General features: G+C 43.8%; 1 protein-coding gene across 2 annotated transcripts in view; it reads left to right on the forward strand.

Moving 5' to 3' along the window:
* The window catches only part of pmepa1 (prostate transmembrane protein, androgen induced 1), a 21472-nt gene extending 9959 nt beyond the window's left edge, over positions 1-11513 (forward strand). Inside the window, exons 2-4 of one of the 2 annotated variants that reach the window (XM_076267821.1) lie at positions 9897-10051; positions 10634-10687; positions 10950-11513. In XM_076267821.1, the coding sequence (XP_076123936.1) occupies positions 9897-10051; positions 10634-10687; positions 10950-11513 (773 nt within the window). The remainder of the gene's footprint in view (positions 1-9896; positions 10052-10633; positions 10688-10949) is intronic. The other variant, XM_076267822.1, reaches the window with a different exon arrangement.
* The last annotated feature ends 2057 nt before the right edge of the window (positions 11514-13570 follow it).

Below are 13570 nucleotides of genomic sequence, written 5' to 3' on the forward strand. Positions count from 1 at the left end.
TCATTAGCTGTACTGTGCATGCACATGTTTCCATTGCCAGATGTTTGCCCAGACAGATAGCGACGCAATATACACGCAGACACAAAAATGCACACGCATCAACATAAACACTCTAATCTAAAGTAGTATTGTGTCTGTGTGTGTGTGTGTATTCGCGTCAGCAGGTTTTCATTCATCTGTTTGTGTATTTTTATCTCACACAGCTCTCTCAAATTCTGTCCTTAATTTCTCCCATCCTGACATACTTAAACTGGATGCTCACTCAAGCGCTCAACATACTCGGCACTCCCGACCGGTAGCGCGACAATGTGACGTCACAGGAGCGCCGTACCTATTTATACTAGCATGTGGCGGACGCGACACTACTTGCAGTCTTCTCCTGAACAGAGGTGTCGCTGTTGTGAAAAGGTTAACCCTAACTGGTTAACGCTAACTACGTTACACAGTAGAAGAAGCTGCAGTAAGAAACACTAGCTAGCCTCTGTGATGGTACTTCAGACTTTGGTTTCTGCTATTCACAAGTACCATCATCATTATCATCTAGTTTCCAAGGTGTGTGCAGGTAGATAGATAGATAGATGGATATATAGATACTTTTTTACTATATATACACTACTTTTTTATTGACTGTCTATGCACAATTTCAACCATTTTTTGCTGCTCTTATTTCTTCATTGTATGTGCCCTCTTATTTACTTATTTTTTGTTATTTACTTATTTTTTGTTTACTTGAATGTTATGTTTGCCTGTGTACTTAAATTGGTAAAATATGTCTTGTCTTCACCGTGGGATAGTGAGAAACGTAATTTCGATCTCTTTGTATGTCTGGAGCATGTGAAGAAATTGACAATAAAGCTGACTTTGACTTTAGTCATCCCGAGGGAAATTTTAATAATTTCCTAAAGTGGAAAGAGATTTTTTTCAGGTCTTAGTAGATATCCTTTGTTTGAAAATAAATCGTTTCTATTCTTTCCTCTTAATTCCATGTGTTGCAACTCTCGCTGGTAACTTTGTTAACTTATCCAGCGAACTATTAAAAATTCACGACTGGAACAAAACACTGCAACTCTCGCTTGCCCTCGAACTAGTCCATCTTCCTGTTTCTGGTTTGTCGCGCTTAGCTGAAAAAAATAGAGTGGTGCACTACCGTGTGCTACCTGGCCAAAATCCTGGCGCGCCAGAGAGATCTACGTCATTTTGACGTCACATTGTCGCGCTACCGGACGGGTGCGGCGAGTATGTAGTGGGCATCACACTTCCACTACTCTCTCACTTATTCACACACACACACACACATACACACACAGAAATACTATTATTTTCAGCATGGCAGTGGCACCCTGTACCCTCCCACCCCCTTTTACAAGAAAAAGACCTCCCTTTTTCCACTCTGTGGAACTAGTGCTACACTGCCCCCCTCCCCTCCACACACACACACACACACACACACACACTGACTTTCCCATGGCAGTGGGAGGGGGGAGAAGGCTGTGTGCCCTCTTGACCTACAACACAGACAAAACACACACTAGCATACACATGAAAGGGGAGATTGTGTGGACAGAAAGAGCAAGGTTTTAAAGTGGGAAGGTGTAAGGAGCTGAGAAAGAGAAAAAAAGAGGTGCGTGTGTGTGCGTGCGTGCGTGCGTGCGTGTGTGTGTGTGTGTGTGTGTGAGAGAGAGACCTGCTCTCCCCTCCTCCCTCTGCTCTGCTGTCTGCCTTTGTGCTTAGAGCTGTCTGGCTCAGCTTTGACCGTAAGTGCCCTTCCCCGACAGAGTGCTCGAGTGCTGTGTGTGTGTGTGTGTGTGTGTCTGTCCACTCTGTCTGTTAGCTTCACCTATGACCAATTTGGACTGTTTGAGTGTGTGTGTGTGTGAATGTCTGACCAGTCTGGTGATCTGGCTCTCACAGACAAAAGCTAGACAACATACCGAGTCCAATAAACATTAACACACACACTTTCATATCATGTTCTTAGAAGCCAGATAGAAATGGTCCACGTGAATTCTCTCTCTCTCTCTCTCTCTCTCTGCATGTCGTCCTATCTGAAATGCGCACACACACTTAATCATAGTCTTCCTGTCCTTATTATGTCTGTATAACTGTCTGCAACTGTGCATGTCTGTCTGTCTTATCTGTGTGTGTGGGCCTGTGTGTGTGTGTGTGTGTGTGCATGTCATCCTGTCTAACGCTATTTGTGTGTGTTTCTTTTAGTTCTATGCTCATTCCGTTTGTGTGTGTGTGTGTCTTAAGAATAATAGGCTAATTTGATGACTTTAAAGGTGCCATAAGCTGTTCTGCATTGTTAAAACAATTATAGAAGGCAGGCGGTTACCGGTGTGTCTAAGCATGGTTTAGCCAACATGCTGGTTTTTATTTGTTTACATTTCAAGGCTGGGATGAAAACTGCCTGGAAACAAACGCATGAGAATCACCCAAAGCAAGCGTCATTGTCTCACTTCTCTTTCCTTGGAAGTGCATCATCACAGTTAGATTCCTTTTGAGCACACACCCAGCAGTTGACATTGAAATGACCCGTTTCCGCCTATATGAGCCATCGGAGTCAGAGTGGTTACTGTATGCTGTTTAGGAAAAACTTCTCAGACACAGAGGGAGACCTACACACACACACACACACAGACACACAGACACACAGACACAGACAGACACAGAGGGAGTCCTACACACACATGTATACACACACACAGACACAGACACAGACACAGACACAGAGGGAGTCCTACACACACATGTATACACACACACAGACAGACCCAGAGAGAGACCTACACACATTCATAAACACGGGGTGTTGTGCAGTGTTGTGTCTTCATGCTATCAAACAAATCTGTCAAGACAGAAGCCCCCTCCCTAGAGACCTCCGCCTCTCTCTCTCTCTCTCTCTCTCTCTCTCTCTCTCCTTCCCTCCCTCCCTCTCTCATGCCCTGTCTCTCGCTCTCAATCACACCCCCTTTCTCAGCAGTCTGCAGTTTCAGACTCATCTGTGGTTCTCACCCCCCTCCCCCTTCCACACACACACACACACACACACACACACACTCTCGGCCGTGCTCTATTGTCTGGCTCGGGGGTAGTGATCAGCTGTGTGTCGGAATGCGAAATGAGGTGGGGGTGTGTTCCCATCATTGGTAGACCCCAGACTGCCACAGAGTGTGTGTCTCAGTGTGTGTGTCGTCACTCTTGGGGAGAAAGTGCTGGACTCTGGACTGTTGCTGTGGTGCTGTATACTTGGATTACTTGCTTTGCTTCGCTTCTCCTTACTGGATCCATACCTGCGTTACCTTCAAGTGTGTGCATGTTCGTGTGCGTGAAGCGTTGGGCTTTTTGGAGTGTGTGTGACGCACAGCAGAGCTAACAGCATGCAGCCTGTCTCCAGAACTGGCCACGAGTTTTGTGACCACAGCGTGTGTGAGGGTGAGTCTTCTTTTGCACACCAGAATTATGGGCCTTGTAGTTTTTAACATCATCTCGCCTATTCATTTAGCTGATGCTGTATTTGACAGGCTACATTATGTGATCAGTAATTCAGTAAGTCCATAGATAGACCACTGTGTTACTACTCTTTATTGATCCCACAGAAAGTGTAGTGTCCTAGTGGCTTACGGTGTTGTACATTGGGTATGTTTACTTCTTGGGAATGGAACCCGTGGCCCAGGGGTTGTTGGCCCCTGGCTCTGCCAGCTGATGCACGCAAGGCGAGGGCTTTGAGATATTCTGTGTTTCCCATGTTGCCGCACTTCAGAGGGTTATGCATGATCGTGAACGGGAAGTGGATGTGTGTGAGGGGTTGATTTGTGAGTAAAACCTCTGGAACTGCTTTCGGTACACATGAGTGTCTGTCTAAGCAAACACACTGCAGAGAAACTAGGATGGCACTAGCCTGGCGGGCCATCCAATATCATTGAAATGTATAGTCTGGAATCGAACCATTCACCTCGCTTAATCCAAGGGGCGGGCAGAGAATTGTCTTTCAAACTGCCTAGGCATGCAATAGGCCAGCGATACGACCATATCCGTATCCGGTCGGCAAAACGGCAAATACATCCTTCTTCGAAAGGAATGACTTAAGTGCATTGTGTTGCTAAACTTTCAAAGAAAAGCACAAGTCCAACTCCTCCAAAGTTGACGCCAACGCCGATTTAAACAACCGCTCTTCGTTCGCCATAGCCACCTTCCTTGTTGTTCACCGTCGCAGGACTGTCGTTATCCTGTTAAGCCCGCCTTAAGACTCTAACAAAATAGAGCGCTGTGATTGGATGACGTCCATGGTGTCAGCCAATAAAAAATCCCTATGGTTTGGTACTAGACGTACAGGCTGAGCAAATTAATTTGCCGCCGTTAGGGTGCGTCTAGATTTCTAGGCTAGGATGGCACAGTCCCTTTGTGTGGGTTTGTGTGTGGGTGTGCGTGTGTGTGTGTTTGCGTGGGTGTGTGTGTGTGTGTAGGTGTGTTGTTCTAAGTGCCCTGCATTTGTGTTTGTGGGCAGAGGTTTGTTTTGTCTGCAGGTTTAACTGCGGTTTGCATGGGCTCTTTGAGAAGACAAGCCCTGGTCTGACTGGTTCTGTGTGTCTGTGCTAAACCTATAAAATACTGCAGTAATGAAGATGAAGATGGGAAATGTTATTTAACGTCTGTCAGTCAGACCTGTCAATTGAGGCTGGTTTTGAACCTAAACTAGTTAACAATAATGCCTAGGGCTGGGACAGCGCGTCGACTTAATCGATGACATCGACGCAAAAAATACGTCGACGCAAAATATGAGCGTCGATTCGTCAAGCATAACGTGTGCTGCTAAACCTTCAGTGTTTTCCATACGTTGGCTAATCTGTGGCTGGGCACCACAAAATCAAAACCGGCCACCACACGTTGATGTTCTATGTTGTAGGCCTACTATTTAAATTGAAGATAAGATAAAATAATTTTATTGAGCTGCACTTTTTACTCACACAGCCTTTCCTCGCCCCGCCCGCCCTCGTAAAGAGCCCGCTGCTCCTCCTCTGCATGTGCATTTAACAAAATATTCACGATTGTTGAAGGATTGTTGTTGCCACATAGAAGCAGTGATTAGAACACAGTGGGCTAAATTGCTATTAAATCCGCTTAGCATCGTGACCATGCTGCGCAAATTTGTTCAAAACTGCTGCATTAAAGTTAAAGTAAACTCTGCTAAGGTCTTATCACAACATAGCTTAGTTTAGTCTCCTCAATGTACTAAGTTACAGTATGCAATCAAGCAGTATCTCAAAGCTAATGTTAGAATACTGTTTGGATGTCAAGTTTAGCATGCTTACTTGCAGCTGCTTGTTTTTGCTCGTTATTCATTTTATTGACTCTGAATGTTTGCAAAATCCCAATGTAAATGGAAAAGTGTTTTCCAAGACTCAAAAGTGTTCGTCCAAAGGAGAAGTACGAACCGTTATTTGAACTAATTACTTATGAATTGCATCCACACATCAGCAGCCTTTTAACTGTGTTAATGTTAATTGCAAGGATTCCCACACGAACGTCTTAAAATGACAGGCACTCAATTAGACATACACTACTGAACTTTATTGAATGCTACCTCTGACTAAGAATGCATTACTTTGCACTTGTATAGTCTTTTATTTTGTAATCTTAAAAGCAATAAACGTATATTGCAATGTTAAAGAATTCATGTTTTTTCATTCAGATATGTAAATAAACATGTATAAGTTGCTATTAGTGAATTAATGGGGAGATAATCGAAATCGAATCGGACTGAAAAAATGAATCGTTAGATTAATCGATGCATCGAAAAAATAATCGATAGATTAATCGTTTAAAAAAAAAGAAACGTTTATCCCAGCCCTAATAATGCCATAAAAACAGACATTTACAGACATACCTGTTTTAGCCATTAGAATCAATTAAATCTCCATAAAGGCATTAACAAATGGAATTTCCTCTAAGCATGTTACTAAAATTTAGAGCACTCTTAGGCAGCAGTGATTAGGAAAACTGCACGTTATGAAGAAAGATTCCTGAAGTAAACTCAGCTTTTTAAAGAAAGACCCTGTCTCTTTCCATTTAGGCTAGGTGGCTAGCCTTATCAATGCACTGCAGACAGTCAAACAGACAGCTAGTCTACAAAGGGATAGGGGGTGGCAAACAATTAAATTAAGTTCAGCGTCACGGGTCCAACAGCTTTTTCGTCCAAAAACGTTTACTAACGCACCCGGTTGTCACAGACTGTAAACCTTGTCACCATCACCTCCGTTTTTGTAATTTAGTGATGATATTATTCTGGTTGACGTCCAGGCCTCCGTGGAACATACCGGTAGGATTTTATTAGGTTGTGGCAGCAAGTGAGTAGTGGAATGAGCATTTTTTTGAAAGGTTACTCTGAGTAGCGGAGAAAAAAATAGTTTATTTTACTGTCTATGGAGAAAAACGAGTGCGCTATGAAAGCAGTTGGAACTGGAAAGAGAACTATCGGCACATTATTGCATCGTGACTTAACAGCCGGATAGGCTACTCGATGGGTTTAAGGAGAGATGTTAATACGCATTCTGGCTTTATTAGTTTGGACCATGGTCCAGAACACTCAGGACACCTCTGAATTTGTGCCTGAATGCAACCCAGCTGAGATTTAAGGCTTCACATCGCTGTGTTGGGTTCACTTACCATGTTTTTCTTGGGTGTCTGGCTGGTTTAAGTTTAGGTCAAATTTGTAGGAGTGCTTTTGAAATCTCTTTATCTGCTTCGACTGTGAGCCTTCTATCTAAAACATACTCCAGCACATTCTCTTAGCTTGACCGTGGTCTGTTGGCCTGTAATTCTGTTTGAAGTGCCGTTGAATCTACCTTTGGTGTCTGCTTAATGCAATTTGTGTCTCGAGGATTGAATTTGTGTGTGTGTGTGTGTGTGTGTGTGTGAGTGTGTGTGTGTGTGAGAGAGGAGGGGTAGGGGGCGGGGAAGTGTCTGCTTATTTGTTTGTGGTGTCTGCTTTGTATGTCTAGACCCATATCTGGACCTGAACTGAAATACCCGTGTCTGTCTGTACTGCCTGTGTTTGTGGTCAGTAGTAATCCTTGAGCAAAGTCTGTGTGTGAGCGCAGTTTGCATGTTTGACTATTGCTCCATCAACATTCTACAACAAGTTTTTCACATCTACACTACAATACAATAGGGTCATTCCGTGTGAAATCACCCAATTTCAGCGCAATTTGGCAGGTGACCCTCTCCGAAAAAATCTGAAAAAAATCACAGGTGTTTGTAGACCAAATCCATGCATAGATCTTAAATAGCATATCTGTATAACTAATCGTTGCAAAACTACAGCCCTTTGAAACTTCAAGTCATTTTAAGCATTGTGGTGAACAATCCTTTTTGTTCAACTTCCAGCATTATAGGCTCTTTTGATATTTCACACACATTAGTGAAACTATGTGATTAGAAGTACATTTTCCTGTTGAATTAAAAAATCCAATCGGATCAGACGTATCTTGTATACTTTCCCCTCTGCAAAGCTCTGAAAATGGCTATAAATTCATAATGTGAAAAGACATCATCACCTTTGAGGGCTTCTCATTCAAAAAGTATGTGACACAAATTCATCAGATTTTTTTCCTACACATATATGTATTATAAGGTCCTGTCCATGCATTAACTTTGGTTGTTATCATTTTCATATTTTCAGAGCATTTTTTTAAAATTGGGCTTGATTTTCAAAAAGCCTGTTTTCATCTTCTCATTTCATCACGTGGACAGTTAACAGGATTCTTTTTAATTTTACCATATATCATTCTGTATGTGAGGATCATCTGCCCAAAATTTGGGCTTGTTGCTGAGTTTCTTCATTGAGATAAGATTTTTTACAAATATTGTCTATAAATCCACAGAATTTGTACTGGATCTGCAGTACCACTTTGCACCACATGTGGTGCTCTTTTAATACAATGGAAGTCAATGGAAGAGTAAGAGAGTCACTTGTTTGCTGCACATATCCAATCTAAACACACAGTTTATGGTTCATAGTTGAATTGGTCCAAATAATTATTGCAACATGAACAACATACTACTCATACATAAATCTTATTTAGAGAAAATAAACTGATCAAGTAAATTATACACACATAAGACTGACTGGTCATCATACATGCAGCAAGAGGATTTAGCATAATTACCATCTTTGTAATGAGTTTTCTACACCAGCTTCAACCTATCAGTGCCTATGTGAGCACTTTAATAATTTTTAGCCAGCTGGTTAGGCAAAGTCTATATTCATCGTCATATGCTTGGGATGCAGTCCTCTGTGATACATAGACAAAGAGCATCAAGATGGAGATCAGTGCTTTAACAAACAATCAAACAATGGGTTTCTAAAATTCAGTTCATCAAGGTATTTCACTTGATGAAGATGACCATGTGTGTTTCCATCACAAGTATTCATAACAAGGTTTGAGGACTCGTGGATCCAAGAGGCATTTGTAAAAAGATGATCAATCTTTAGTATTGATTTTTCTGCATCTGACAATGCACTGAATTTTAGAAACCCCTTTTTACTTAAACCATATGAACCATAAACTGTGTGTTTAGATTGGATATGTGCAGCAAACAAGTGACTCTCTTACTCTTCCATTGACTTCCATTGTATTAAAAGAGCACCACATGTGGTGCAACGTGGTACTGCAGATAAAGTACAAATTCAGTGGATTTATAGACAATATTTGTAAAAAATCTTATCTCAATGAAGAAACTCAGCAACAACCCCAAATTTTGGGCAGATGATCCTCACATACAGAATGATATATGGTCAAATTAAAAAAAATCCTGTTAACTGTCCACGTGGTGAAAATCAAGCCCAATTTAATAAAAATGCTCTGACAATATGATAATGTTAACAACCAAAGTTAATGCATGGACATGACCTTATAATCCATACATGAGTGGGAAAAAAATCTGATGAATTTGTGTCACATACTTTTTGAATGACAAGCCCTCAAAGGTGGTGATGTTTTTTCACATAATGAATTTATAGCCATTTTCAGAGCTTTGCAGAGGGGAAATTACACAAGATACATCTGATTTGATTGGATTGTTTAATTCAACAGGAAAATGTACTTCTATTCACATAGTTTCACTAATGTGTGTGAAATACCAAAAGAGCCAATAATGTTGGAAGTTGAACAAAAAGGATTGTTCACCACGATGCTTAAAATGACTTGAAACTTCAAAGGGCTGTAGTTTTGGAACCATTAGTGATACAGATATACTATTTAAGATTTATGCATAGGTTTGGTCTACAAACACCTGTGATTTTTTTCAGATTTTTTGGGAGAGGGTGACCTGCCAGCCACTGGGTGATTTGACACGGAATGACCCAATAATAACAATATATTAACTCTGAGACTACTTAAAGTAACGTGGGATGATCCTTGTTGAGCTGTGTTGCCGATATCATTGAGGTTTTGTGGGTAAATTGCTGCTCTTATGATGGTAGGTGTTACAGGTGTGTGTGTGTGTGTGAGAATGTGTACATATGTGTGCATACATGCATCAGTAGCTGCTTTCAAACACGTCCTCCACAGTTAATGCGGATCTTTGTCAAACCCTTCGGGTGATTCAGATATGATGCTTGCATGCGTACATTATGTGTAAACGATTGAACAGATTGAACGTGGTGGAACACGCACATTAACAGAGTCTCTGCATGCTCTTCGCTTCATTCAGACACGAGCTCATACATAATGTCCATCCGAATTACTAAGAGGGCAGCAGTGTAAAAGCCACCTAAGTTCGGAGTTCCAAATGTCCGCTTATGTTGTTCAGATAAACGCCACTTGCGAGCAACTTACACCTATGTCTGAACGCAGCTATAACTAACAGTGTGTGGTTCTGTGTGTGTTTTGCAGGCCAGCTGGAGTTTGTGCAGATCCTGGTGATAGTGGTGGTGATGATGGTGATGGTGGTAGTGATCACCTGCCTGCTCAACCACTACAGGCTGTCTGCCTACTCGCTACTCACCAGACACAGCGCTGCACGCAGACAACACCTACCTTTCACCTCAGTGAGTACACACACACACACACACACACACACACACACATGTGTGCACAAATGCACACACATTCACATACACACCAACCATACACACCACATACATACTAACACAAATTCACACACACACACATATGGAAACAAAAATATACACACACATTAGACACATTCATGAATGAAAGTACACTCCACAATGCGCTCATTCATATAGTCTATCAAACACTGACATAACCATAGACACGCTCACACACAAACGCATGAGGATGGTGCTTTAATGACTTCACCCCCGCAGTGTAAATAGAATTGATTTGTTTTTCTGGACTGACTTCATGTCTTACTGCACCAAAAGCCAAGTAGAGAACAAGGCTTCATTTGTTAGCAGACTTGTTCCATTAAATTCTTCATAGAGTTATGGTGACAGAAAATAATGCTGCGTGTGTGTGTGTGTGTGTGTGTGTGTGTGTGTGTGTGTGTGTGTGTGTGTGTGTGTGTGTGTGTGTGTGTGTGTGTGTGTGTGTTTCGTGTTCTTTACTGAAGAAAATGTAGCCTACTCCATGATTCTGAACACTTAACACCTCTCTCTTTCTGACAGGATACAAGTCTGTGGCCATCTGATGGCGTTGGGCCCTCTAGTGGTGCGAGTGAGGTAAGACAAGACTCTGCATCGCTGGTTGTAACACTGTGGAGCTATTCCCACATACAGCTATTGCAATAATAGATTAACAATCTCTCTCTGTCTCTCTTTTGTCATTCTCTCTCCCCCTCTCTCTCTTCTTTTTCCCCATCTCTCTCTCTCTTCTCTCCCCCTCTCTCTCTCTCTCCCCCTCTCTCTCTCTCTCTCTTTCCTCCTTTCTCTCCTCTCCATCTTCTCTCCTCTATCTCCCTCTCTTTCCCCTGTCTATCCCCAGCAGCAGGTGAGTGGCTCTCGGCCCCCAGATCCGGTGGGCTCTCGTGGCGGCGGCGCTGGTGGTGGTGTCGGTGTGGGCGCGGGTCGGTTCCAGCCCACGTGGCCGTACCTGCAGCACTCCATCATCGAGCTGCCCCCCACCATCTCGTTGTCGGACGGCGAGGAGCCGCCGCCCTACCAGGGCCCCTGCACCCTGCAGCTCCGCGACCCCGAGCAGCAGCTGGAGCTCAACCGCGAGTCGGTGCGCGCGCCGCCCAACCGCACCATCTACGACGGGCCCCTCATCGGGCCCCCCTGCCCCCCCTGCCCCCTCTCCACCTACAGCAGCAGCAGCAGCAGTGCGGGCTCCGGCTCCGGCTCCGGCTCCATCTCCGTGGGGGGCTACCCCAACCAGCCGCGCCAGGAGGGGGCTCCCCCAACGTACAGCGAGGCAGTCGGACACTACTACCACCCGTCCCCCCCCAGGCACCTGGGGACGGGCGGTGGGAACCCCACGCCCCTCATCCAGGCGGTAGAGAACAGGAACGCACGCAACAAGGAGAAGCAGAAGGGACAGCAGGTTTGAGGGGGGTGGGGGGTGGGGTAAGGTTGTGTGTGTGTGTGTGTGTGTGGGGGGGGGGGGTTTGCTAAATCTGCTCACCTCAGCCCCCTCAGCCATTACACCTGAGATGAACAGGAGTGGTGTCGGACGCTAGTGTGAAAGCAGTTGCACAAAAGAAGAGCGGAAACAACAGAAAAGAACACCGCGCTTATTCATCTTGCTCTCCTGCCTCGGTACAAATATTTATGTAACGCGTCCTTTCAGTAAATACTGCTTCACATCATGACCATGGGAGTTCACCGTTTTAAAACACAAACCAGGTGGATCTCCTCCAGTAATTTTTCTTTTTTACTTTTGCATTGTCCAGAACCACAGAGGCAAAATGATATTCCATAATCCATGCTTGTTTCCTTTTTTCTTTTCTTCTTTTTAGCTTAAATCATTCTTATTTGGGAGTAAAAAACACCTTTCTATTTAAAAAGCGTTCTTTTTGTCATGTAGGTTTGATGCCTCTGCAATTCCGTTTCATAGTTTAGTCGAGAACCAAGATGGTGGCCGTACTGATCCTTGACTTCTCTGACCGCCCGTCTCAGGAGGGGCACTTAGGGGTAGTGGCCAGCTTCGGCCACCATAGCTTCCAGAAAAATGTTTGCACAAAGTTGTAAGCGAGACTGTTCTTTAGTAGTCTGACAACATACCAGAAACAAATGTCTGTAATTTGTAGAAAGGAAGAGAGGATCACCTGCTAAGATGAGTATTTTTGTAAAGAAACAGAACACCTTCTAAAGAGGAAGTGCTTTTTTTTTCACCTGTTCTAGAAGTGATCTGTTGGGGAACCAACTGAAACGTATTGAACGTTGAGCTATATGTCCCTTCAGTGTGTATGTCTGCATGTGTATATGTATGCCATATTTTGTTGCTTCCAGTGCAAAACCTTGTGCCTCATGCTATCCCAGTTCTAGGGGCCGAAGAGAGTAGAGTGGGAGTCTATAGTTTAGGCTATTAGTCTAATAGACAGAAATAGACTTTTCAGGTGTGCTATAACTGAAGTACTATGTCTTTTGAAATCATTGGGTGATTTGGAAGAGAACTAATGTATTTCAGTACAGTGGGCATAATAACCATTAACATGTCATTGAGATCCCACTGGCTATGAATCCCAGCTCACTTTTAGCGAGACGCTTTGATTTGAGAGTGGCTGAAAGATCTTAACTACTGTAGCGGGTATCTCCAACTGATTTCATGGAGGGGGAGTTAATGCTTCATTAAGCGGCAGGCACAAGGTTTTGCATAGCCAGTGATGACATATACATGTATATGAAAACTGAAAACAAAACTTAAAAGGCACAGTTATTTATATATATAAAAAAAAACAAAGTCTAAAAATTGCACTATTTAAATATAACGAAATGGTAAGCAGAGGCTTGTGTACAAATGAAAAACCTCTTGTGTTTGTAATTGAGAGGGCCTGTATGTCAGTCAGTCAGTCTGTGTTTGCGTGCGTCATAACCTTAAAGCCTAAAGCTACATGCGATGCCCCCCGTATAGCCCTCCACCCAGCTCTTATGAGGAGCGTATGGTAGCACTTGAGCCAACACAGCAGCCTCCTCCCATGCCACAGGGCAGAGCTCTTCAGACGGAGGGATCGGCCTCAGCTCTAGCCCAGTCATCCGCCATCTTGGACTGCTCTGTGTAGTGGACACAAGCCATGTCACAGTTCAGCTCTGACTGGACACCAAAAGCATAGCCTAAGAGCTCTGTCTGGACCGAGTTCTGGCTCGGGTCAGTCCTCGATCCGTTCTAGACTCCTCTTTTGATTGACAAGGCTCTGCACGAGGGAGCCAGGCAGATGCACAGACAGACGTCTGGAGCTCCAGTCAGCCACTGGCCAGTCCTGGCCGGTGTCCCATCTATGTCTAGACTGTGCAGCTGTGAGCGCGGGCGTGCTGTGTCCTGATGTACCAGGGTCAAGTGTGGGTGGACCAGGGCAAGGGGGGGGGGGGGGGCTCAGCACTTTAAAGACGACGGGAGGGATAAAGACACAATCCCCAGACAGCACTGGTCTCCCAGCCTATATGCAA

This window comes from Alosa pseudoharengus, unplaced genomic scaffold (genome assembly GCF_046254945.1).
Source record: "Alosa pseudoharengus isolate Yale_2024_CS ecotype anadromous, Long Island Sound unplaced genomic scaffold, YU_APseudo_1.1 YU_APseudo_1.1_scf_5, whole genome shotgun sequence".
Lineage (NCBI taxonomy): Eukaryota > Metazoa > Chordata > Actinopteri > Clupeiformes > Clupeidae > Alosa > Alosa pseudoharengus.